The sequence below is a fragment of the Anser anser genome (genome assembly GCF_964211835.1).
Source record: "Anser anser genome assembly, chromosome: 16".
Lineage (NCBI taxonomy): Eukaryota > Metazoa > Chordata > Aves > Anseriformes > Anatidae > Anser > Anser anser.
Window position 1 is genome coordinate 5060860 of NC_139737.1, and position 27218 is coordinate 5088077.

Here is a 27218-nt window from a genome sequence, read left to right on the forward strand (position 1 = left end):
AAACTCTGGCAAACTTTGTGTGTCCATCATACAGAAAACTTTAGTTATTTTTGAGGTTCTGCTGTGCTTAAATGGGTAAGCATGAAGAGTTAACGTGACACAACCAGGAACCTACATGTGCTTTACCAAGTAAAGCTTTCTTATGAGTGAAAATTAGCCACCATGTGTGACATTTAGGATACTTAAACCACACTGAAAGCCTCTCTTGCTCCTTAGTGAGGTGCTGTTCTTTGTTCTCGCAGATGTTCTGCGAATGCATCACTACGATACACAGCAGATACTGCCCAGTTATTTCAGGTGTTCCCTGTTTCACCATTTCAGTCCCCTGAAGTCACAGTTGAGTCATCCTGAAGCTGATGTGAACCAGAAGTCCAGACAAATGCTTTTTTAATCATGGCAGTTCCAATCAGTTCTTCTGTGTACAGTCAACCCCACTTACAACAGGTAATACTAATACTTTACGGCTCATTGCTAAGCCATCTTTCTTTTTAAGGAAGATGGAAAGATTTCTAAAAAAAAATATAGTATTATAAATGTTCTTAGACTAAGCTGCTTTGCACTTAACAAACCTGTGATTATCCGAAGTCTAAAATCTTTCTTATTGGTATCCAGAGTCATAAGCAGATCAGAAGAGAGAAGCCTCAATAATACAACAAATGTTATTCAAGTCAGATAATTTAAGACCATTTTAGTAACCAACATGGAAATCAATTAGTGCCTTTCTTTTTGCAATAGCTTGAACATAGCCAAGGACTGTTTCTGTGTCCCTCCCCTTTTTTCTACTGTTCTTCACACTGAACTAGCTTTTCTCTGCCTGCAGACATTTTGTTAAATAATCCCATAGACAATATTTTTTAAACCAGGTATGCACATATTCACGCACATACAAGCAAGCAAACCAGAGAGGAACATTTAAACCTGATTTAATTTAAAGTTTATTTTAATTTTTGATTGTAAGAAACAAGCATTGAACCATAGCACAAGAAATCCAAGAAACTTTGCAAAATTACTAGCTGATTCTTGGGCTGGAAAATGTGGAGAAGCATGGGAAGAATGCTTCCAAATTTTCACTCTGCTCTCACAGGTATATTTGCAAAGATATTTGATGATCTTCACAGTTCCAGGCTCTTTCCTCACTTGTTGAACATCATTCATAGACACAGTAGTGCAGAAGAGGAGGAATTACTTCCAGCTTCTTGCAAGCCATACTGTTATCTAAACCTATCAATGCTATAGGTTTTTTTGGTGCAAATGTGCCAGTGTCTGTCCCAAGGTCAGTATGTGACTAGGTATACTGTACTTTCTGGTATGCTCAGTAATTATCTGTTTTATGAGATGTAGCAACGAAAAGAACTATGGAAAGCCCTTCAGTCTCTCTACAGTGCTTTAATATCCCTAGGGAAAAATCCACCCCTGTTTGGGGAAGTAGGATTTGTACTAAAGAGAATCTGGTGGTTTATTTGAATGTGTTTTGATCAGAGCTGTTACAAAGTGCTTTTTTGCTTTGATGCATCTTGAGTTAATGTGTTCATACAGATAAGCCCTTGGGCATGCAGGATTTGGCCCTGGTAAGGATCTGAATGAGTGCCAGGTAAAGTCAGGAAAGATTCTGTTATTTTTTCAATAAGTTTTGAGTTAAGTCTCAGTGAAAATTTATATTCTAAGGATCCCTACACATTTGAAGTTTATTGCTCCTTCATTTCTGCCAGTGCAGCTGAAGGTTATGTGCATGCAGGGCTGCATTTGGAAAAGTACTGCCAGAGGGCCAAGGAAGTGGTGTTTCCTTGTATTCATCACCTGTGATCACCACAGAACATATTTGGAGGCTTGGGTCCTGCTGTGGAATCCCAAGCACAGGATGCTGATGAACTCAAGTGAGTCCTAGCTGTGTGGCTGGGGACCTAAAGTACTTAGAGTACACACAGAGGTGAGAGAGCTGCATTTGTTCAGCCTGGAGCAGAGGCTGTGGGAGCTGTCCTAGCAGCCTGGATATGCAGAAAATAGCGTCTGGTTCTTCATGGGGGCACACAGATAAGCAGAAACAAACAGGTAACAGCAAGGGCAATTTTGATTAGATAGGAGAAAAGTCTTCACAGTGAGGGTGTTCAGGTGCTGGTACAGAGACCTAGAGAAGTTGTGGAAGACGAGATTTTCAAAATTGAACTGAACAAGATCCTGAACAAACTAATCTAAACTTGAAATGTTCTCCACTTTAAAGCTGGCCATGAAGTTGTACCAGGTGATCTCTAGAGTTTTTCTCCAGAATATACATTATTTTATAATTCTAACTGAGCAGTACGTGATAAAACATCTTTAGAAAGATTTTCCTTCTGTTGATCTGTTTCACCATGTCATCCCACAAATGGTTGCATAAACATAGCAGTAGGGGCAGTAAACCGTGTCATAAAAAATGACAGCCAGGATGGAAAGAGAGAAGCAGTAATCAAAGGAAGCCTCCTAAATAGGTTTAGATGCTGAACACATCAAAAGTAGGAGTGTGCCACCAGGTACTCCTGGTGTTTGTCCTCAGCTTTCGCTTTATGCTAAGCACATTGTCTAATGCCATGCAGGGTTTGTGGCTTAATGGACACCAGATGGGAATAAGAGATCAGGCAGAAATCTCGCTGTGCAGTACTAATTGCTTAAATCTGGATAGCATCTAAGGATTGAGGGTAATATGTGGGAAATCAAGGATGGTATGATAGATCAGTACCAAGAATGGGCACCAGGTGGATCGGTATTAAATGTACATTTCCCAGCTTTGGTGCAAAAAGTCAAAATCTTAATCTTGGCTTCTAATAAATGTTTCCGTGTCATGGTTCTGTCAATCAAATCAGTATCTACATCTTAATTAAAAGTGCAGCAATGTGTAATCCTATAGCTCTGTATTTGAAAGAAAGAGGAAAAAAATTACTGCAGTAATCACATTTGAGAAGGCAAGAAAACATGTGGAATGCACATGTAGGTAGGTATGTGGGGAGGCTTATTGAGATTCTTGCAGAAATAAGGAAATAACTAAAAAAACTGTTGTAACTACTAAAAGCTAAGAAAAAAAATCCCAAAGTGAATCTTAGACTTTTTTTTTTAAGGCAATAAATTGAAGAGTGTTCAGCCTTTAGGTCATTCTTAGACTTTAATAAACTAGAGTTCAATGCAGGGCATGTGATGTCTTCTTGTAAGTCATAATAGGACTCAATAAAAATCCTACACTGTGGCTCAAAATTGTAACTTCTAAACTATTATTTTCCAGATGTCTTTACCAGTATGCCCATAAACACAGTCTACAATGAGCTGATACTTTTGTCTGTCGTGGTAACAAATGTTCGTATCTGGACAAAAGCCTGCGCCTTATGGAGGAAAGCAGCATTTTGCCTTGGTTGTGCCCTTTCTTGGAAGGACTTCCCTGTTTTTCTCATCCATCCCTAATCTTCATGGTTAAAGAAAGGCTAGAATGAGAGCAGGGCTCAGAAGAACAGGTGAAGTAGTCACTCCCAGAGGGTGGGGTTTTTTGTTTTTGTTTTTGTTTTTCAGAAAAAAATATACTGTGGCAGCAACAGGCCTGTTGAAAAAAAGTGAGGGTAAGGTTGTTTGCTGGTCACTTCAACAAAACAGTGGTCATTCTTATTTTGGCATGTTGAGAATTTCTGTGTGATTTTTGGACGTGGTTTGGGAGGGGGCAGGGACATGACTGCATTTGTGAGATGTTGATTCTCATCTTAAAACACACCCAAAGCACTTATATTTTCACTTTGTTTATCCAACTGCATTCTTGTTTCATTTTGGTAAAATTTACAAATAAATACTATGCTATAGAAAGTACAAAACTAATAAGGAAAAAATATTTCCTAAACAGCACCAATACAAGGTATTGATGGCACTAACACAGCTATACCTGTAAAATTATGTCCAACTTCATACCCCTCCAAACTGCACAACAGGAGTTTGTGCTTCTGCAAGAGTTGTAGTGGGATAATATAATTCTTGGTTATCCTACGTCAGCACCATTGGAAATATTAATGCAAAATAGAGCTGTTTCTACTTACGATTATTTTTTCTTTCTAAACCTTCTGTCCAAAACAGGTTACTGTTTTACTAATGTTTGCTTTTTTTCTTCTGATTTTTTCCATAATCCCTGTCCATGTGGAGGTGCTGTAGCTACGCTGCCACACTACTTGCAAGTCTGAGAAATGTTTGCAGACATAATGTTCAGATATGGAAGTTAACAAAATAGTTCAGGACAGCTGTTTCCTTTTCTCTTTGTAGACTGCTTTTGTAGATGAGTAATTCCATGCTATCATTTATTCTTCTGAAAATGCACTTCTCAAGAGAAGTATTTTTCCCGAGCTTTGGCAGAATTTGTGGAGTGTTCCCTCTTATAATTGTGTTCATGAAATTCCCTATAAATACAGAATTGTATGCAAAAGGAACTTGAATTTTGCAAGACGTTACATATTTAAAAGATATTTAAAAGATAGATATTTCTGATCCCTAAAATGCTGTTAGCCTCACACGTGCAGAGGTGAACAGAGTCTTAGGGTGGAAGGGCGTTATTTCCAGATGGTGAGTTTGGGAAAGGCATTACCCATTTCACAGCCTCAGTTTGTTGGTGGTGAAACAGAAATGATGGTACTGAGTTCTGTGAATTGGTTTAAGAACTGTGGATAGATTATGGCATGCAAGAATGAGGCAATAATGTTCTCCTAGGCTGTGTGGTAGAATCCCTGCAATCCTTGAGGAAGCTAAGTATGTTCTCTTCTGGCAACTTTTCAACAGTAAACAGCCATTTCTACTTTCCTCTGTGTATTTTGGTCTACTAGGAAAGGTTTTTAACATTAAGTCCTGGAGTAGTGCCATTGTTTCCAATGGATTTTATGTTTAGCACAGAGTATTTTGAGGGTAAAGTGTGCCACAAAAACTAATAAGGAAAGCCTTGAGGGTTGGATAATATGACTGTAATTGTGGATAATCACCACTAGTAGAAAACTAGAATATAGTCATCATCGTTGTCCTGTTCTAAAGACTGCTCTCAAATAGTCTCAAAACTGTATGTCAATGAAAAACTTTTAATTAAATATTGATTTTTTTAATAATATTTTTAGTATTTTTAAGAGGGTAATTTTAGTATTTAACATTGTCTTGCTGCTCTTCAGCTTTGCATTTAAGCCTTCAGGAATTACTGCAAAAGTGTGATTTTCAAGAAAAGTCATGCATTTTTAATTAATTTCCGTGGATGAAAAAGATGTATCAGGCAATGCAGCTAGTAACTGGCATACCAAAACTTTGTTATATAAAATGAAGGCTTAATAGGCTTGTTTTGGTTTTATGCAAACTTTTGTAATAGAATGTGTGAGGTGATGTGTAACAACATAAGAAAGTACCTCACATGAGTATTTGGATAGTTCTGCAGATACTCATGGATTAACCTCTAAATCAGTTAAGTCCAGATCAGATCATTCAAGACCACAAATCATTTCCATATGGACTTCTCTGTGAGTACAAAAAATAAATCTATATAATCAAAACCAGGACTGCCACTAGCCTGCAGTGGTGGTGTCAGAGGAAAGGGACAATGGACTGCAGAAATTAAACTATATTCACATGAACTGTTCTTTTGAATGAAACACTTTGGAACAGCACAGATATCTTACAACACTTCTGCTATTGCTGTCACAGAGAGGGAGGCATCTCTCACAAGAACTTCATTTAACCCTGGAGGACTTTTCCTGCCTTGCAATAAGGAAATTCCAGAATGTAGATGCATTCCTTGCAGAAACGTATAGACCAAGACTGCCAAGACATAGATGGTCAAACAGTGAAAGTGTCATGTCATATTTATGGGCAATTATAAGGGTGAGGTGTTTGGGTAACTGCTGCTTCAATAGCGCTACAGAGAAAACATGTATCTTGGATTTTTTTTTTGCAAGGGTCACTCAACCATAATCTTCCTCCTTTATGCTGACTAAGCTGCCATGTTCTGTGACATTGTAAATGAAAAAAAAATGTTTTTGTTATAATTTTGAGATGCACTTACTATTTGTAAGAGGAAAGGACTGCATAAAAATCCAGTTAGTTAGGTAATACATGATAATCTTATATTAATTTGCCACATCTTGGAATTCCAAGCATTTTAACTGACTTTTTTATAGAAGGCAAACTTTTGCCTCTTAGGTGAATGGTCTAACTCTTTAAAACTTTCAAACTTCCTGCTGCATACAACCATGTCTGCATTTGTGGATGCCCCATCCCTAGAGGTGTTCAAGACCAGGCTGGATGAGGCCCTGGGCAACCTAAGTGGGTGGCATCCCTGCCTATGGCAGAGGGTTGGAACTAGATGATCTTTAAGGTCCCTTCCAACCCAAGCCGTTCTATAATGTCTGACAAGTGGGTGAATAAGCTAATAATCTTAGGTACGCTTAAATGCCTAGATGTTTGGTATAAGCAGGTTGTCAGGAAAAGGAAAGATCATTCACAAGTTTGCCCTTAGTGACTCTAGATCCCATCCACCAATTCTTGTAACCATTCAAGAGAACCTGTGTGTTTCTACCAAAATTCTCTGAAGATGCAAGTTGGATTTTTTGTTTGGTTGGTTGGTTTGTTTTTTTGTTTGTTTCTTTAAGGAGAAAAAGGGATATAATTGTATAGATATGTGAGGTATAAGCAGAAAATCTGTGTACAAATCTATTCAAAAGTCTATCTAAAAGCACAAGATGTCAGGTTTCTTTAGTTCTTTTTTTTTCATACGATTAATGGTTTAGTGTTCATATTGCTGTAATACGTAAACTTTGAGAGATACCACTAAGGATTTTCTCCCCACCTCAATTATATGTAAGGCTTGCCTTAGTGATGTTTAGTCTGTGTTTGAACAAGGTCTCTCTTTGAAATAGGGTTGATAGAGCAGTGGAGAGTTAGCAGAATTGTTTTGCTCTGTAGAGCTCAGAAAAAATGTTTTGTATTTGAGAAGTTGGAACAATAAGTGGTTACTAATACTATTCCTATGATGTTGGTAACAGAAAACATGAATAAACAACATGCATAATCTCTTTCTGCTGGGTCTATGTCTACAACAGTAGACTATTTAAAAACATATTTCAAGTCCTGACACCGTATCAATTGAGGCTACTTGGCAAGATAATTGTTTAATCATGGGAAATTGAGTTAATATGCATGCTATATAAAATGTGAAGCAGTATGACGAGGATGGTAAAGATCTTTGAGGTATAAATAATATTTTAAGAAGAGCTTCTTGTGGATGCAGACAAATTACTAAGTATGCATGCTTGACAGAGAAATGAAAAATTTCCAGAGGAATTTTTCAGGAAAGTTATGTTGTGATGTTTTGTACGATGTTCCTGTGGTTTTTAAATGAAAAACAAGCTTGATAAACATCTTAAGGCTGTTTATCCATGAATGAAATCTGCAAACAATGAAATCTGAAGTAGGAGAAACACATGAAGCACAAAACCTAGTGTAAGAACTATCTCCAGTAGAAACAGAAGAAAACTTGAAAAAGAGAAGTTGACTAACTCAGGAATTTTCTGGACTGCTAATGTTCCAATTCACGCTGTTACGATAACCCGTTTATAAAAGCACCATTAAAAATACGTTTAAAAAAAAAAAAAGTTATGGCCTATTCAGCCCCGATGAGAAAAACACGCTTATCAATAATGCTGGCAGCTGTTTTCCAATAAAGCTGTTGAAAGATCGTGCTGAATTTACTCTTCCTGCAGTGGAGGCAACAGATGCTGGACTCCTTTCTGTTCCAGCTAGGGCATGATCTTTCTTTAGCATTATTTCTTGAAAATTACAAAAGGGGAGATTGGAACTGAAGTTTCTTCCAGTAGACAGTGTTTGTTTTGAAATTGGTATTTATTTTTTACAGTGAGGCAGGCATAGTAGAAGGAGTTTAGAAACACGCAGTGTCTTTTGAAGAAAAGAAAATTTACTTAATGCTGCATATGTGGAAATAAAGGCTTTAAGAATATTTATGAAGACAACATGTGACTGGCAAATGATGTTTACTGAGTTTGCTCTGTGATATGTAGGAGAAAACATTTGCAACATCGATGAAATAGTTGTTGCAATAAAAAGCTCTCCTCTGGAATCTTTTGTTTGGGTGGCATAGTTTTATGAGTATCTTAAGACAGAGGGCCCAGTGCTCCCACTGTCACCTTCACAAGTAACCATGTGTTGGAGCTGTTGGCCTAATGCTACGTTGCATGCTGCACTTGAGAATGTATGCAAGAAGATCATACATGATGCTGTAACATGGGTTGGATGTGGGCAGCTAGGATGTTTCATTATTACTGGTGCTAGTAACAAGGGGTTGCAATATTGAGGTGTTTCTAAACACAGTGACAAAGTGAACCCTATGCACATTAGTTTACTTTCTGAGCCTGTTTTTCCCCAAGACTCCTTCACGGAATTGTTGGTTCTGGAGTTATTGAAATCTAATGCAGGATTTCCTCTTCTTAAGCTTTCTTCTTCTGTGCTTCACCGAATACAGAACTAAATTATCCAATTTCTTTGGAACTCTGCTCAAAAAATATTAATCAAGGACAAACTTCAGGGTCTGGCACAAGTGTTTTGAATGTTTTAATTCATGACCAGATTTGTATAAAGAAAGGTTTTGCATTCAAGAATTCAAAGGCTTAGACTCAATCTGGTACTTAATTGCAGTGTCTTTAACACTGCACAGTATGACCCTTAGCTGACCCATGACTGTCCAAACTGGCACCAAAAGGAGCTGTAAATTGGCTTCATTCTTGTGAAACTAATGGAATTCTCTTCTGTGGTAGATATAAGGAAACAGAATTTAAAATAAATAAATAAATAAAAATCTTTTGGGAACTGCATCTTAATAGTATCAGAATTGAATGAATATGTACACAGTTCCAGGAATCTTCTAAGAGTATCTAGGCTTTGGTTTTAACACCTGCTTTACACTGGTTATGTATTTCCTTTGATCCACGTGCAGAATGTTGGCTGAGGACTGGATTATTGTTCTCTTCAGAGATTCTTAGTACTCAGGAGAGACTGGCTATGCAGTTGCCTATGAGCAATATATTCAGGGCTCAGTCATTACTAGCCTTCTCTTTATTAGTAGCCCAAATCTTTTTGAACTCAGGTTTATAGGATAATTTTGACTGGAGGGAACCTCAAACAGTTTAATGTACCTACTTATATGTCTACATTTGCTAGTTAATTGAAATTAGAAATGCTGATTCTTTACCCACAAAACCCAGTGCAGAACAATATAAATGCTGGCCATCTATCGTGCACAAATTGTTTTATTTTTGTCAGGATAAAAGGTGCTGAAAACAGATCCTGATCTTTTATTCTAAGGGGATTTGCCAAGAGAATATTGTGAAGGACTGAACAGAAGTGAGGGAGGAACATTACTTATTACAGTGTAGAACAAATGAAAATTTTATCTTTGAAGGGGACCTCTATTGCAGCTATGACGAACTACGATCTAATGCAGGAAAAAGTCCTTTTGTGGGATTTGGGATTAACTTCAAAAATGGATCTTGCATCCATTTTAGAGGCACCTTCACAAATTGTTTCCTTTATCAGCACAAGCTGCTTTTTATTATGAATAGGTTAATGAATTAAGATGTTTGTCTTTGCATGCATTTGTGCTTTTGCAGTGGGAAAACTAATTCCAAATGGAAAAGAGCATAGCTTCCCTTTAGATGTGCTAAATACAGATGTCACCTTGTACCAAAACAAGCTGCCTCATCGCATGAGCAAGATAACGCTACCTAAATTATCAGTACTGTCTTGAAGCTATTTTCCTGTCACATATTTTGTATTTGGTAAGTATTTCAAGTGCCGATCCTGTTTAGCCCAGGTTTTCAATAGCTAGCATGTTCCCATGCTGACATGACTGCATTGGCAAAACCTCTGCTCCAGACACAACTAGAATTTAAAAGGGAGGAATTGCGGGGGGGACACCACACATTTTTTTTCTTGTTCTGCTAGTGTTCTTTGAAGAGATTATGTAGCTAGACTTGCAGGAGAAATTCCTGCTGTAAGGATATCCTTTGTCTTCCTCAGGGAGCTTTGCCAGAATAGCTACATCCACAAGGATTCTGCAGAAAGTCTTTGATTCCTGGAGGTGATATCTGCCAATTCATATTAGGAAGATGAAGAGGGTACTTCTCCCAGATGTCAAACCTATCCCTCTTTTGAGAGCTACCTATCTAAAGGAGAGCTGGCATAGTGGGCCAGCTACACAGTTGCCTCAGGCTCAGCTTGTACGTTCATGTAAACTTGATTTTTGTTGCGAGTTAATACATGTGGCTGTTGCTGCTCCATGAACTCATGTTTGCTTCCGTTGGCTTGCTCCAATGTGCCGAATTACCACAGCATGAATTTCAAGTCCATCTAGAGAAAGCCTCAGTAACACATCTCAGCTGGGTTGACAGATGACAAGTAGCTGTTGTTAAATTCAATAGCCAGATCAGGCCAGCAGTAGGCACGTGTATCCTCCTCCTCTTTTGCTGTGTTTTCCAAGGCTGTTTTACCAAAAGCATCCATGGTTTTGAGATGGTTCGTCTTAAAATTCACACTTAATTGCGTGTGACTTCATCAGCAATTTTTACATGGTTCTGGATGAAATCTTGTAACTGACTCTTCCAGTATCTGAGTCTGCGAACACATTAAGATACAAATTGTGCACGTACCTAACTGTTTTACTTTCTCAGTTGCTTTCTGCAGTGTTGAAAGTACAGATCTCTGGAATGCAGTAGTACAGATTACTAATGGCCAGGCTTAGAGGATGAGATTTACAGACTACAATGGAATATATTTGTCTTCACGTCATCTTGCTTTCTGCTAAGTAATTGTTAAAAATCTGCACCTTGGGAATTTAAGCACCAAGCTGACTCCAAAGATGATTCATCATTTACTTTGCCATACCTTTTTAAGTGCTACTTGTCATCTGTGTGCATTTTTAAGCATAACATACCTGTGAAAAATATGTCCTCTGTAGAGAATTCCAGTCTACAACATACTTGTTGTGTTCCTGTTTTCCTGTAACTTTCTATCACGCAAAGTAAAACTTTGTTTAGTTTGTCTCCATGGTAAAACCGATCTAGTCCATCAATATATATATATTTATTGCTGAAATAGTTTGCACATTTATTTTAAAGACAAAAAAAAAGGCTCTAACCCTTTTTATTATATGCATTGAAAGTATTTGTGTAGCCAAGGGTCTGTACTGGTAACTGAAGACCGCTCTCCTCTCACTTGAGCAATATAAATTGCCAGGCCTGGATCCGCAAAGAGAAATATAGTGAACAATGAAGCATTTCCAAATTGATTAGTCAATACTTTAGGAGAAAAAATTGTCATTACAAAATAGTAGCCAGCAAATTCAAAATGAACCATGCAAATAAAAATGAAAACAATCTAGCAGATAGCAATAGAACAAATAATTCCTGGACAAGTATGGTAAAATTGCTGCTCATGAATCACACGTAAACTCTCACTAACTTAATGGACAGCTGAATCACACTCTGAGAAACAATTTTAATAGAAATCGATAGTTGTTAAACATGATTTTTTGTCCAGTGGAATATCCATTACTACAAGTAAAAAGGAAACATCTTTTTCTCAGATATTTCCTCATCTCTTCTCATTTCATTTTTTTAACATAATGGCCCTTTACTGTCTAAATGGCTTTGTCCACATAGAATTTTCAAATATTCATAGGAAAAATGGTGTTTGAATGTCAAAGACTTGTAGACTTGTAATCAACTTATTGTTAAGGGGACAGAATTTCAGCTCTTGCAAGTCAATACAATTCCATTTATGTTGACACAGACGTCTGCAGGGAGTTTGGGTCAAGGTATCTATTCACTGATGATTGAATGACAGCACATGGTAAAAAAAAAAAAAAAAGTAGATACCTTTTAAAAAGAAGGACTAAGAATTCTAAGCATTGTGCATATAGGACATGACTTGGGAACCAGGTCACTGTTGTAAGATTGATAAGGAGCATATTGAAATAAAGAGAGAACCAAGCTAGAAGTATGGGGGGTGAGGGAGAATGTGTTCAATATGGATACTACTTTATGCAATGTGGATACTGCAGCTTAGGCAAAAGCTCAGTAAGAGCCCAAGAATTCAGTGAAGTATTTCTCATGGCAGAACTTGAACCTCATCCCAGAAGTTTTTTTGAAGCGCAGTTACACTACTAGCTATCAGCATGTGTTACTGAGCTATAATTTTGGAGTGCAAATCAAGGCACATCTGTCTTCCAAAGAAAGCACTTCTGAAAATCTTGGAAGCAGAGATACTTCTGAAAATTTGCTTTTGAATGAAGTTTGGAAAGATACCATGCAATGGAAACAGAAAGCTCAATATGCTTCATTTAACTTGCTTAACATCTTTTAAGTCTCTCAGTCCTGATATTTCTTTGTACTATAAAGCTCTCCAGGTTATGTCTTTTCCTCTGCAAAACCCTAGTAGTGAAACCAGAGATTGGAAACAATCTCATCTTTCACAATTTTGCTTGATTTCTGTTCCAATAGATATCAAATTGTGGATTTAAAGATTTAATGTTCATATGGCTTTTTGTTCCTTTGTGCCAGGGCAGGTTTAGGTTGGATATTAGGAGAAATTTCTTTACTGAAAGGGTTGTGCTACATTGGAACAGGAGGTCTTCAAGAAACATGTAGATGTAGAACTTAGTAGTGTGGTTTAGTCGTGGACTTTAGTACTAGGTTAACGGTTGGACTAGGTGATCTTAGAGGTCTTTTCCAACCTGAATGGTTCTATGGTTCTACAATAACTTTTAGTTGCATTTTTCAGCCTTACTCTTATTAGCCTGCATTTTACTCCTATAAGATAAATAGTTTTGTCATCTCAAGTCACCTTGAACCAAATTTTCATGATTTCCCTCTGCAGTCTTTCACATTAGTATTTTTTCTGTGTTTTTTTTTTGTTTGTTTGTTTGTTTGGTGTTTTTTTTTGCCTAGCTGTTCTGTTGCATATATGTGAAAAATGCTAGATGCTGCCAAGAGGAATATCTGTGAGGCTCAAGTGCTGGGTATCTAGAAAGTATCTGTCTGGGTGGATCTGGTGGGTTTGGGTGGCATATCCCAGAACTGTGGCCACTGTTTCTTTTGGTCATTATGAAGAGATTACATGCACTGTAGTAACATATTTCCATTATTTTCTTGCAGCAAAATAAATTCTTTCAAACTCTTTTTTACTCAGCTGTGTTTTGTGAGAAAGACTTATATGTCAAACTTCTTTGAGGTTTTAAAACTGTCAAAAGCATTTCATTCAGTCTTTGCTGGTACATCATGCCAGCAGTCTTGGTTTTTATTATGGAGAAAAAACAATTCAATTCTGCTGCATTTAATGAATAGTTGGAGGATGTAGTAAATTCCATTTAGCACATTCACAAAGCAGATGAGGAATGATTTAAGTTGTCACAGTTTAGCCAAGAGAAAATTACTTCTGCCTGCATGACAAAATAACTCTAAAACGTACCACCTTCTCCCACCCACATATCTGATAAACTTCAGTGGGTTACAAACAACCCTTAGTACGGGAAATGAATAAATCAATGGCCTATTTTAATTCATCTATTCTTATGAATAAAAATTGGGTAACTTTCCTGGTGAAGTCAACTAAAAATTAGTTTCCTTTTAAAGTCATCCCTGTATTAACTTAACATGAGAAGGATCTACTGAAGAACTTTGCTTCCAGGTTTTACAATCATTGTGTAATCTTTGGGAAGATTAGAAGCAAAAGAATAGTATCCCCAAAAGCCAGCACAGCAAGCAAGGAGCCATTTACTCTGATGAACAGGAAACATGAACTCTGCTCAGGGAGTAGTCACCTAACTCTGCAGGAAAGCACTTCCTTCCACACTCGCAGCTTTGACCCCTCTCTGACTCTGACACCAAAGTCTATGCCTTTCACAGGGCAAAGCCAAGGAATAAGACGTGGAGGTGGTGATGGAGACCACTGTCTCCATGAGACCGTTGTCTCCATGGCACTTAACTGTTCTTACTGCCGTGTTTAACTTGGATGGGCTTTGCTGTAACGTAAGCCCCACACTTGCTGTTTCTGCTAGAGGAACGTAGGAACAATATGCTGCTTTCCTCTCTGCCACAGACCTGTGCGTTTGATGCTGTGTTCACATCCCCCCTCTCCTTTTTTTATTTTTTTTTAGTTTTTCTTGCAAAAGAAATTCTTCAAAGCCTCCCTTCTAGAGTGTTTTCTAGACCTCTGATCATTTATTGCTCTTATTCCTATTAACAACTGAAAATTGCACTTTTATTAATGGAAACTAGAAGGAGAGCTACACCATGCTGACAAAATTAGAAAAGTTGCATAGAAACAGTTGTACATGGAATAGAGTAAGAACTGGAACTAATTTGTTGTTACAAAACTATACAGTAGTGTCCTCAAAAAAATATCCCGGAAGAATAGTTCTGTAGTACACCTAGCTATGCTAATGTTCCATGTGAAAAAATTTATTTCTAGCTTCTGCAAATAATCATTTTGATTTATCACATTTTAAAAATTTTCTTACTTAAAACATTCATCAGTTGTATATTATTTTTATGTGAAATTTTTAGAGAACTTAAATTCAAATTAGTCCAACATGCATACCATTAAAAATAGACTGACACCCTGAGACATGAGGGATGCTATTGGTGAAATTTTCCGTAAACATATGAAAAGTAGGTAATAGTATCGTGGTCGTAAACTATTCTCAGACAGAATAACTGCAGTTACAGTCCAGAACCCATCACATACATTGCTTGGCTATATGCTGCATTTTATAGATTAATTTGGATATATCTGCAGTAAACTTTGAATTTTGTCCCTTCCTGGTTTGATGCAACAGTTATTTCTCATGTTCTTTCTTTTGCTGTGTTCAGGACGGATTGATTTTTACATGAACTGCTAGGGGTACATATTCAGTTCGCAGACTGAGCTATCAATCTGTTTTAAAGAAGGCAAGTTTTTGCATGACCTAGGTGTATGCATTCAGGGAAAGAAAAAAAAGATCCTGTTAGTGGTTATAAATGAGCATTAAGCATTCTTCGTAGCAAAGCCTGGTTATTTGGGGCAGAGGGGAGGGGAGAGCTATACAGTCCCTTTAAAAAATTATGGGAAAATTATATGTGAGGTTTTTCCATATAATAAATAGTCTATTTTCTATGAATGTACAAAATCATTTGTACAGCAAATAAGACACTGATACAAATGCAGTAACTGAAAGATATATTTACTTTTATAACTATAATAATTTATTTATGAAATATATCCATATATATATAATATATCATATATATTTTGGCAAAAAGACCTCCCTTTCTTGTTTCGAAGTCTGTCACCCCTGTTCTAAGTCCATATAACCATTTTTACTGTTCTTTTCATTTTGCAGTTTTTCTTTTAGTTTCCATCTTCCAATAAAATATAATTTAACGTCATCTAGTTACAGTTTAACCTATGCACCCTGGGGAAAGTCTGCCTGAAGTTCAGTCAAACCAAAAAAAGATCTATAATGTTACAAGTAAGGGATTTCCTCTCTCTCTTTTTAAATTATATTATTGAACAGGATGTGCAAAAGTTACTCTTTTTCAAGCTTACTCTTGCATCTTTCTATCAAAAAAAGTCCATAATTTCTGAAGATATATTTTCCATTGAAAAATATCCACAGGTGGATATAATCTCATCGTCAAGTTTCCAAGTTGTTCAGTGATGACATTTCATTGAAGAGATAAAAATGCGATTTAAAGGACTAGAAAGGATGAATGTATGTATTATGGATGATAACGTATGTTAGGGGCTTTGAATAGCATACGATCGAGTACTTTGTGTGAAGTTTCTTTTAAAGTTCCATAGTCCTATCCTTTCATCTCTAGGAAATTATTTGGGATGAATTATTGGAGTTCTGCAATTTGGCGTTCTGCAATTTGCAATTGGAGTTCTTTTGCAATTGGAGTTCTGCAACTACAGTGCATCTCTAAATAAGCACTGTAAATGTTTTTGAATGGAACTTTGTGCAGGAATAATTTGTGCATAAATTCAGTAACCTATTGAATACTCAATGTATACTCTTAACTTGCTATAGTTTACAGTAATGTTTATATTAGCGGTTCATATTTATTCTGCATAGATATTATTTAAACATCTGCCACAAGGTTACAATATGATGATTCAGGCTTGCATACATTAACAAGAGAAACATTTTGAATCTGTTTATTCTTATTGAGAACTCATGTATAGGCAATCTCTCTAACTCATCACGTTGTCCAGTTACAATTGCCCACGTAAAACTGGATGGGTTCTTCAGACACATAGCAAGCATAAGTGAAACAGTATGTTTCTATTTTACTTTTAAAAATCAGGTAGAAAAATGTTTCCTGAAATTGTGTTGCTGAAGTTTCAATCAGTCTTTGAATTTGTGTTCAATATTGATATATATATATTCCCTGCCAGGTTATGTGATAATTATCCTTTACTGAGACTCTCACGAGGGGAGCATGGGAGAAAGCTTCTTCATGTGGGTTCACGTGCCCTCAGAATGGCATTGAGGGAATGGAAGTGTAGCATGCTGCTGAATTCTCCACGGGCATTAGACTGAAGCATCAATGTTGTCCATCTCAGGGGAGAGCTGTAGCTTAAGTTCTTGCTTCTCAGCTTCAGCAAATGAACGTTAAAGCTAAACAAACAAACAAACAAAAACCTGCTTGATTAGTCAGAGCTAGCTCTCTCTGACCTGGTAGAACTATGGTTCATCTCCTCGATTATATAAACACACCTACTTGATATAGTATACACACAGAGTAAATGCTACCCAGATGCCTAATTAGCTCTGATTACATAATGATAGCAAAACAAAAAACCAAAACAACAAAAGAAGTTGGATCCTTCCCTCCACAGCTAAAATTTTGAGGTAATGAGGTGATTTTGACTTATTTTTAAAAGTCTTGTAGTCCTAATGGCTGCTTCATTTCACCCAGAACTACAAGTATTTGCTTATACTGACATCACTTTGCATTTCTTACGTAGCAGTAGTATTAAAGGTTGATTTGGAACTGGAACTTTTTTGAAACTGGCTACAAGGTCACAGTAACCTCTTTATATCTGACACTTATAGTAGATTTATTTTCCCCTCCAAATATTTTTCCACAAAGTTTGTTTTGTTTCTGTATCTTGACAACTTAAGTTTTACTCCAGTAGTGCACTGTCACATGTAGCCAAAGTTGTTGCAGAAGTAATTGAGTAAAAAGACAACAGACAGGAACAGCTCTTGGAACAGCTCTTGAAGACGGGGGGGGCAGGGAAGTAGGGCTGTTTTCAAAATATGTTGGCTTATAGCCAGAGAATCCAGTTTCTGAAAGAGCTAGATCAGCATGAGAAAAGCTATAGTAATTCTATATATAATAAAGGTTATTTAAAAATAAAAATAAAAACAAAACTTCACAAGCCAAATTCTGCCCTATTTAGCAGGAAGGGAAAATATTCATTTAGAATAATTTAGTCTTATGAAAATACAAAGCAAATTTATGGAAAAATAGTATTTCTACTCAACAAGATACACACCTGAGCCATACCTGACTGTTCAGGATCCTCCAAGCTCTCTGTGCTACTGAATGAAAGCATTCTCCTCTTCCCTGCTTTGGGCTGTCTCCTCTGTTATTTTCATTGATCCGTGATTTCTGGGGAAGAGAGATTTGCTCAATTTCTCACTGTGTTCTATCAGTTATCCTTACTGAGCTATTCATAAAGTGACAACGTCATACCTTTGTTTAGAATAGAAAAGCTTTGCATGTTTCCATTCTAAAATAATGCACTATTAAGCATGGCCTGAATTGTTCTGCTTGTTATCCTAACTGTTGCTATTTCAAAAATACCACATCATAAAAAGAAATACACATCAACAAAAATCCAAAGCACTCATGCACTGAGTCTGGCTGGGATGGAGTTAATTCTTTATAGCAGCCCAGATGGTGCTGTGTGTTGGATTTGTGATTAAAAAAAACCAGTGTTGATAGTGCACCGCTGTTTTGGTATTCCTGACCAGTGCTCGCCTGGCATCAATGGGACAAAACTCGGACAGGTGACCTGAACTGGCCAAAGGAATATTTCATAACATCTAATATTATCCTTAATGATAAAACTCTGGGTATAGCTGGAAGAAGGTAGGGAGGGGGGGCGGCGTTGGCTTTTCCTAGTGACTGGCTGGGCATCAGTCTGTATTCGGGAGATGGTGAGTGATACGCATTGCATTGGTTATTGTTTTTTGGTGTGTGTGGTTGTTTATTTTTTTTCCCTCTTTCCTTCACCTGTTGAGCTGTCTGTATCATGATGCGTGAGTTTTCTCACTTTTGCTCTTACCATTCATTCCCCTACCCTACTTGAGGGTGAAATGAGTGAGTGGATGTGTGGGTGCTTGGCTTCTGGCCAGGGTTAACCTACACAACTAGATAAGAGAATTGGATTTGAAATCAATACATCTCTTGATCAGTTTCATTTGATACGTGCAATGAACAATTTACTTCCATGAATAGTTTACTTCCATGAAATAGTCAAATCATGTACTCAGCCTGCATTATTAAGAAAAGATGCTCACCTTCTTCTGTCTTGCATTCTCCTGCAAAACTGCGTACACTGCTTGTCATGAGCATCCAAACAAGAACACCGAAAAGAAGACTGGAAATTACTTTGATTCTGGCCTGTAGATCTTTTGCCTCTAAAATTGCCTCTGTAGTTAGACAGCCCATATGGTACAGTCCTCCTGTTGTGAGAATCACAAATATTGTATATTTTAGGAGCTAATTAAGATGATGTTCTGTTTTTTTTTTTCTCTTTTAGAAAACAGACCTATACCAAACCAATCAACTTATACCAAACTCAATCAACTTAGGCTTCTATGAAGTTATAAAGTAGCTTAAAAACAAAACAAACAAACAAACAAAAAAACCAGCTCAAATGTCAGAATTAGTTGGCAGCTACATTGACTATGTACAAAAAAAAAAATGATTACCTAGCACCCAGTACAAATACATCCCCAGGTAATTGCTTATTTTAGCGTTTCGCTGTGTTGGTTACTCCCCACAAATGTCATGTCCAGTGCCGTAGCTGGTAGAAACTGAAATAGGGGCTGTGGCAATTTCCACCAGATAAGTGACATGTTTTTGTCATCATCTTCTGATTTGCCATTATTTTTATCATTGAGAAATGGAGAAAACCATCATCATCACTGGTTTACTGCATCACGTTTAGGAACATGACCCATTGAGTCACAAATGTGAGAACAGCTAGATAATCCTTCTCATGTGATCTCTCACAGAAAAGCATTGGTGCCTACATATTCTTTACAGCAGCATGGCGATAGATAGAGGTAATTCTCTTTATTTCCCTGAAGTTTGGCATACTTTATTTATGGGTTATAGGCAATAGTATCAGAAAAGGGAATGCTTCATCGCTGCTTGCTAGTGTCCCAAAAATGCATGGATAGTTTTGATGTACATCATAAATTGTTCTCCTACTACAAGTTGTCAAAGAATCTCAACTCAGGTTTACACCACGTGGAACTTCTGGAGACCCACAAGTGTTCCAGTGTACTCAAGGGCTGGGCTAAGCAACGCACAAATGCTAAAAAACCAAAGGGTTCAAAAGTGAGAAAGAGGAGTGGAGGTGAAAGGGGGAGAAAAAAAAGAAATGCGGGGGAGAGGAAGTAAGAGTGGTTATAGAAGGATTACAGAAGGGTTGCAGAACAAAGCCTGAATAATCTTTCTGGAACCACTAACTTCGTGTACTTGGACTTGTTTCATTTGCTTTCATAAAAACATCATTAGGCTATTAATTGGAAAGCTGCAAATTTTCCCATGCTCATGGTGGGCTGAAATGTTTAGAAACATTATTTTTGTAATCTCTGCAATAATTTTTGATGTAACATCAGTACAGTTCATGCAAATCAGTTATTCAAACCTCTGCACTGCTAGTAACGTACCAGCTTGTAACCATGCGTCTCATCTTTCACAGCCTGAACCAGAGCACACCTATCATAGGTAGACTTATCATAAAATCACAGAAAGAGACAAAATCACAAGCAGTATTTCTGTTTGTTACAGGCCATGAGACACTCTCCAGCAGGTGCTGATCTTCTTGACATCTGTGCAGAAAGTGTTGTATATTTTCACCACTTCCTTCGTTCTACGGCTATGCCTCAACACTAGGAAAGGCCAAGAATACTCAAATTTAGGACTTAATTTTGCCCCCTCTTTTCGAACAGCCATTTGAGAAGCTATCTGTTGTCTTTAGGGGTAAGGGCAAGTCCTATTTTATAATTGAAGAGTATTAATAATTCTGTACTGTCATCTACTGGAGAATAATGAATGATAAATGGCTAATATAGGTAACTTCTGTCATAAATAGTTGTTGTACAGTCATATTTTTAGATACATTCATGTTTTTTATGAAGTAATGGCTGGTATTTAGAGATAGGAATGGGAGGAAGGAAGTTCCTGTCTTTTTAAGGGTAGTGAACCCTCTATGGAAACAGTCTGGGACAATTCTGTTATTCAACTTCTGTCTTAGATTTAGGCTGAAATGAAAACAGGAATTTTGCTTGGTCTAACCAACTGTGAAACCCCTATTTCATGGTGGATGTGTTGTAAAGGGATAAGGAAGGTTTTTACAGCTTTTCCAGATGTCATCCCACATCATATTAACAAGACATCAAATACTGTAGTATTTTATTTTCATTATTTAAAGTGGTTCCCCTTAAAAAGTTCACTTTCCCAACATATGATACTATTTTTTCTTATTCTGATTCTCTAAATGAGAATCTCTGTGGGACTGAGCTACAGGTTGGCCTGTGTCAGAGGTTTTGCCTTCACAGCTGGAGAGGCAAAAGGGCACGTGCTTTATTCCTTAGTTGCTGCAGTTCGCAAATTAATGGGCTAAGTGCAATCATAATCAACTTCAATTTTATGTTAATGCATCAGTATGAGAACTATGGTGAGTTAGGAATGGGCCCTTTCCCAGTCTGATGTATCTCCTAAGAGCCAGTAAATTCCAGCAAACTGGCAGAAGTGGACAATGTAGTGTAATTCCAAGTGATTAGAAGCATGAATCACAGCCAGAAGCAGAAGAGGAAACTGATATTTTAGATACTGCTTCTGATCTTTCTAATGAAGTGCCTTAAGTTCTATGAAACTTGTAAGCCTGAGGCTTATAAGGGTGTGCTTCATAGCTTGGAAAATGTATTCAAGAGCACTTCATTCTCAATGGTCCAGAAATAAATGCAAAAGCAATGACATTTTCAAGTGTAAGAATTTTAACTAGAATACCCAAGCAAACATTTTTACGTAAGCTGATGTGCAGATTTGCCAATCAGAGATGGAAATTTAATAGTTCTCCAATATGCCTGTCTTTTTATTTCTAAGCCAAAAATTCTGAACCAAAACAGATAAACTTCAATAGCAACTCAGAATCTTTCCAGCAGTATTCAGAAAGAGCTAAAAAATATAGTCACTGTTTTCGTGCCTATCAGTTACTCTGATGCAACTCATAAATCACAACATTTAAGCAAATGTTCGTGTGTGCATGGTTATCATTCCAGCAGCTGAAAATGTTAGTATTTCAAGTTAGTTCATGCCTCTTTCCCAGTACTTCAGAAGTGAGATGCCAGAGAGATTCAGTTGAACAAGTATCAGAAGCATTTGCCTAGCAGCATGCTGAGATTGTTACATGTGATTAATAAATGGCTGCTTGTGCAGCAAATTTTATGGTGCTGCAGTGCTCAGGTTCAAAATGACAGACACAGAATTACAATTTCTACTTGCTAGGTGGGAATTTTTGTCAACATTTAATTGTCACCAAGCATTTGCTTTGCTTCCCATTTCAGGTGAGGCATCTCTCTTCTTTAGTCAGCTTTTAACCACTTTCTAAATTAAAGAAGGTGTGAGTTTAAAGAAATAGCTTCTTCTTCAGTATAAGATATTTTGTTCTTTATTTCCCTCATTATAAGGCTGTATGTGGAAAAGAAGCTGCTAACCTAACCCTCCAGTGCCTGGAATTATTTCATGTAATAAAATTATGGGCAGTCAGTGCAACAGATCTGTTATCCAAAGATAATCCCATGTGTAACATAGAGCTGCACAAAGCTAATCAAAGCACAGCATGCTCTTGTCACTTGAAACGTGTTTTTGATTTCTGCAATGGAAGGAACAGGCAGCAATCTTTAGGCTGGCCAATGCTTCTCCTAGAATTTTAAAAGGCAAAAGTATAGCTATGCAAGTCAGATATTCAGATCCTTAAATAACCCAGAGCATTTCTGTATTTCTGTACTTGTATCTGCCAAATACAACATAAAAAGCTGACCTAAAAGTCAGCTGTCTCTTGAAGCAAGTTTTTGTCAGTAAATTAACAGAGATAAGCATTTGTTTGTTGAAAAAGACAAGTACTGAGTAATAGTGAAACAGCCATTCTAAATCAGTGATACCAGTGCAAATTTCCCACAGAAAAAACTGCCCATTGAGTAACTCTTGCCTTTAAGTCTAATTGGGAAGTGTACAATTTGCCCATGTCCAGCTGTCCCTCATTTATACTAGAGTGAATGTTCAGAATTCAGGCAGCCAAATCCAATTGGTCTATTTTAATTCTTATAACATGTGGCTGAGTTTCTCATGCTATGTTATAATTGACCTATGAGCTGCTATTATTTTCTACTTTCCCAGCCACTTAAACACAGCAGATACCTTCAGGGCACTTGAGAGTTTCAGCCAAAACAAAGGTATGAGGGGGTTGCAGCATTCATCTCAGATGCTGCGATTTCAATATTCAGCAATATATTTTCTGGCAGGTATCCAGGCCAGAAAGGCTCCCAGCAGTCTCCAGTGTTCTCAGACAATCTTAAAATGTACGAGTTCCCTGCAAGGACCACTGAGAACAAAGAATATGGAAAGGGAGCAAAAATTAATATCCTCCAAGCACACCAAAATGTCTCCAAAATGAAAGGCACTGGGGGAAATCACAGATATTTCTGTGTACAATTCCACGTAAAGCTACTGCAGTAATACTGTGTGAATCTGCAGATGATGGTATCGCTGGCCGTTCTGAAAGTTCAATCCAACTGTCTGCAACAGGCATCATCAGGTTTTTTAAACTGTGAGTAGTTCACAATAGGAGTTCCTCCCATATTATCACTGCCTCCTCTTCATCATCATTTAAGAAGTAAAACACCATGGGAATGCTCTTCAGAGAAGTCCCTGACTTCTTGGTCTTCTGTCATTATAACCACATGCTCCGTTCATAGAAATTGTACTCTTTCTGAGTAGCTTTTTGCAGTTAAAATTATTTTCAGATGAGAGAAACGAGTTTTTAAGCTCTATAGCCACACCTTTATTTCCCACATCCTCCATTTAGTTGTAGTCAGTGCTCCTCTTTATCTAAACAGGCAACTGTTATCCACAAAAGACGTAGTTCCAAGATCTTGCTGGATTTGGTTTTACCTTCACTCTTGTTTTTTGTTTGTTTATATGTTTTTTCAATCCTATTCTTTAATTAATACTTGTTAATTTGTGAGGACTCCAAATTAGTTCATTAGTTATAGCTAACTTAGGCAATAAGCCAGACATTGCACATACCTACTTCACCATCCCATCTCACTCATCAGATGGGTTCTTTGATATACCTCCCAGTGAGATTTCACACTACCCAAGTACTGTGAGAGAATCTGAAGGCTGCAATAAGGCAGATTATTGCTGGGCATCTTCCATAGCGCACCATCCCAGGAGGATCACAGCAGTGACACAGGCTTGAGCAAAACTCTGCATAGCAAAATCAAAATATGTGTTTTTTTTTTTCTTAGTGTTTATTTTATCAATAAAACCCTTATCTTATAACTGTCAAAAGGATGCTACATGTTTTCTGTATCAAATACGATCAGAAAAAAAGTCTGAGTTGAGTAAAACCTGGGGTATGTTTCTTGAGGCTAGTGAAATCAACGAACCATGGGGGCGTATTTTTTTCTTTTTCATTTCATTCTCCAAACACCCGGAGAGGCTAACCTGCTGAACCAAGCTATTGCTTCACAAAAATACCTCTCTCTAAACAGCACTGCCCGTATCCTTCAGTATCTCATACCTGTTCTAATCTGCTCCCAGTTTTGTGGCAAGTGATATGATTAAAAATATGTATCTGGTGCAATATTTTCTGTCTGTGGGGCCCAAGCTCCCATTATTCCTTTTTCTTCCTCTGCCTGGCAGGAAATCTTATTAACAAGGGGGCTGTTTCTAAAGGAAACAGACTGAGGGAAATCCCAAAGGGCAAGAACAGCTGGAAAATAAGAAGGAAAGGAATCAGATAAAATTAGGTGGCAAATGGTAGCTTTCTTAAAGCAAAATTCAGAGTACCCATTGTTAGTTTCTGAAGCCACCATACCAGTGCACACACAGAACACACTCTCCGGTGCGTGTTCCTGCAGTGTGTACAGTTCAAAACCCACTGCTGGTTTAAAAACAAATAAAACAAACCTGGGGGAAAATGAACAAAGGTTAAACTTTAAGACTGATGAAAGTGCCTGTGGTTTGATGGCCATGGAGACTGTTTACTCTTTGTTTAGTCTTAGAATTAGGCCAACATGAGCAGCTGTAGTGAAATTTCAAGGCATTAGCTGTTAGCGTGTCTCATCCCTGACCCTGTTTTCTTCAGGGCCAGCTCCCGCAGTGACACAGGAGCCTAGGCTGCAGAGCCGAGAGATTTCAGGTCTTTCTGAGGATACTGCTGTTAAGCTATCAATACTGTCAGCACTGTAAATAAGGTTTTCAGGAAGACAGGATATAGTCTACATTTAGACTGCGGAGGGCATGCAAGCTGTGCATGTGTCAGACAAAGATTTAAGGTACCCAGGGATCAGGCGGAACAATGCAGGATGAGGAAACCTGAAAAGAATGAGACGGTCTAGGAGCAGTCGGGAGAAATGAGCAGCACACCAAGCAGGAGAGAGGGGGAATTTGAGGCAGTTACTGGAATGGGAATTTCCTTTCAATATGAAACTGTCAAAAGAAGGCATTCACTAAAAAACAAAGCCACACCTTTTTTTTTTTTTTAAACCTGGAATGTTAAAGGTATTGTAAAATGGAAACACTGGATCTGTTCATTCAAGAGTATACTGACCTGTTTTTTAAAACAGAATAGGCACACAAAAAGCAAGCTATTTTGTATCTCAGCCTAGAAGAATCTTATTTTAAGTAAAAGATTGTGTAGTTATATGCCATTATTGAACTATTCTGAAGATATTTTTTCTTAAGTTTGATACTTATCTCACTGATTTCAGGATTCTAATTGTGAAAACTAGTTGCACTGCTCCCACTAGTAAAACGCATGCATTTTGATAACGACAAATGACAAGCAAACTGTCTTGTCTACCTGGGAATATGCATAAAAGCTAGGACTATGCATATAGGCAATCAACCAAGATGTGAAGTCAGTGTGCAAAGCTGGAACTGTACAAGAATTTTTTTCTGAAACCCTTGGGGTTTTATTTGTAATAATGGCAAAGAATGAATACATCAAAAGGCTTGTCTACCCATGAATCCATGCAATTAAACTGTATTAAACCAAGGTGTGAAGTCAGTACATGATTTAAATATGCAGGAATAACCATGTTTGTATAAAAGGTTTAATAATCACATCGGTTTGTCTATGGTAAAATAAAACCATAACAGTAGAAGCCTATTACTATGTTCAGTAAACCTATTTGAAGTAGTCCACTTTTGATGTGAAGACTTGTGTAGCATTTTAATATCAAAAATCCTCCTTTAGGGTAGGAGAAGTTTACAATCTCATTTAATTTTTCACAAATATTTGTAACTTAAAAAAAAATAATAATATTACTCGTTTTGTTAATATTCCTCATTTACATCAATTCCTTTTATCTTCTTTATGCCTGATTTATTTATTTTTTACCAGTATGACCATAGATTCCATAGTTTTAGTTATTTTAATTGTTACTAGCTTGTTAAAATTTTTCTTTTTATCTTTCATTATTCAGGCTACCTTAAGACCTGAGATGTACATGCATAGTCTAATCTTGATAGTCTGCAACAGGGCAGGGCAAGCTTCATCCAGAAAGATAAAATCAATTCAACGTAAGATTCATCATTTCATCACTTCTTTTGGCACTTAGTTCTGATGGTTAACAATGCGCACTGTTAAACAGAGAGATCAACTTCTTTATTTGAATGTGCCTAGCTTGCAGCCACTGTTTTATCATCATGCCTTTGGCTAGCACGTGTTTTTAGTCTCATCTATTAAGATCATAAGCACGTGCTTAATTGTTTTGGTGAGTGAGAAATCTTTAACTGTGTTCTTTTATTTCTAGTAATGTACAGGACAGTGTCTACATTTAACTAATGATGGAGATAATTCTCAAAAAAATAGGGAAAATGTAAGACTTTATTATAACACTTAATAACCATAAGGATGAAAAGCACTTTAAATAATATTATGCAGGCTTCCTTTCAACGAAATTCAATTACTGATGAGATGCAGCTAACAAAAAGATGTTATGAAGAAAATGGAAAAGTGAGTCAGCAGGGCATCCTGTTAGAGGAGTATCCAATTGATTGTCCTGGAGTCTTCTTGTTTCCATTCCAGGATGGCCTTATGATAGTGACCTAAGCCAGCAGCGAGCAAAGATCATTAGCTTATGGCTGTTAGACAGCTGATCGTAAGTGGAATCAGCCACTGTTGCTTCTAGCTTCTGAAAAGTCCTGAATCCACAACAAACACATTTGTCAGTACTTTTGGAAAAGAAAGGAAAAGAAAGGCCTTTCTCACCTTTACAGGTGGTCATATTAGATCAGAAAAACAGATTTCTACAGGTGAACCATCTAGAGTTGTTGACCTAGTGCTGCTCATATGCTGAATTTTGATGTCCATTCAGGAATAATGACAAAACATCGCATCCTTATAGCATCCCAATGTTAACACATACTCGTGAAACACTCACCATAGCCTCTACCACTATATCCCACAGAGCAAAGCAACAGACTACAAGTTAGTGCATGCCCTTGTCCTTCCCCAGAGGAAACAGATACAACATGTGTAACCACAGAGGAAATAGAATATGTCAGAGGATCAGAGCTGCAAACACAAAGATAATAGAACAAATTCTCCCTTTCGCTTTGTCTATCCAATCGTACTGATTCAGAAATTGATGTAATTGG

At 37.3% G+C, this 27218-nt stretch overlaps 1 protein-coding gene across 5 annotated transcripts in view; it reads right to left on the minus strand.

Moving 5' to 3' along the window:
* Positions 1–492: 492 nt before the first annotated feature.
* The window catches only part of EDN3 (endothelin 3), a 31936-nt gene continuing 5210 nt past the window's right edge, over positions 493–27218 (minus strand). Inside the window, exons 3-5 of one of the 5 annotated variants that reach the window (XM_083801807.1) lie at positions 18611–18775; positions 17581–17696; positions 493–11273 (exon numbers count right to left, since the gene is read on the minus strand). In XM_083801807.1, the coding sequence (XP_083657933.1) occupies positions 17624–17696; positions 18611–18775 (238 nt within the window). In that variant the 3' untranslated portion in view covers positions 493–11273; positions 17581–17623. Of the gene's footprint in view, positions 11274–16526; positions 16721–17580; positions 17697–18610; positions 18776–27218 lie in introns of those variants that run through there. The other 4 variants (XM_083801809.1, XM_083801808.1, XM_083801806.1 and 1 more) reach the window with 4 other exon arrangements.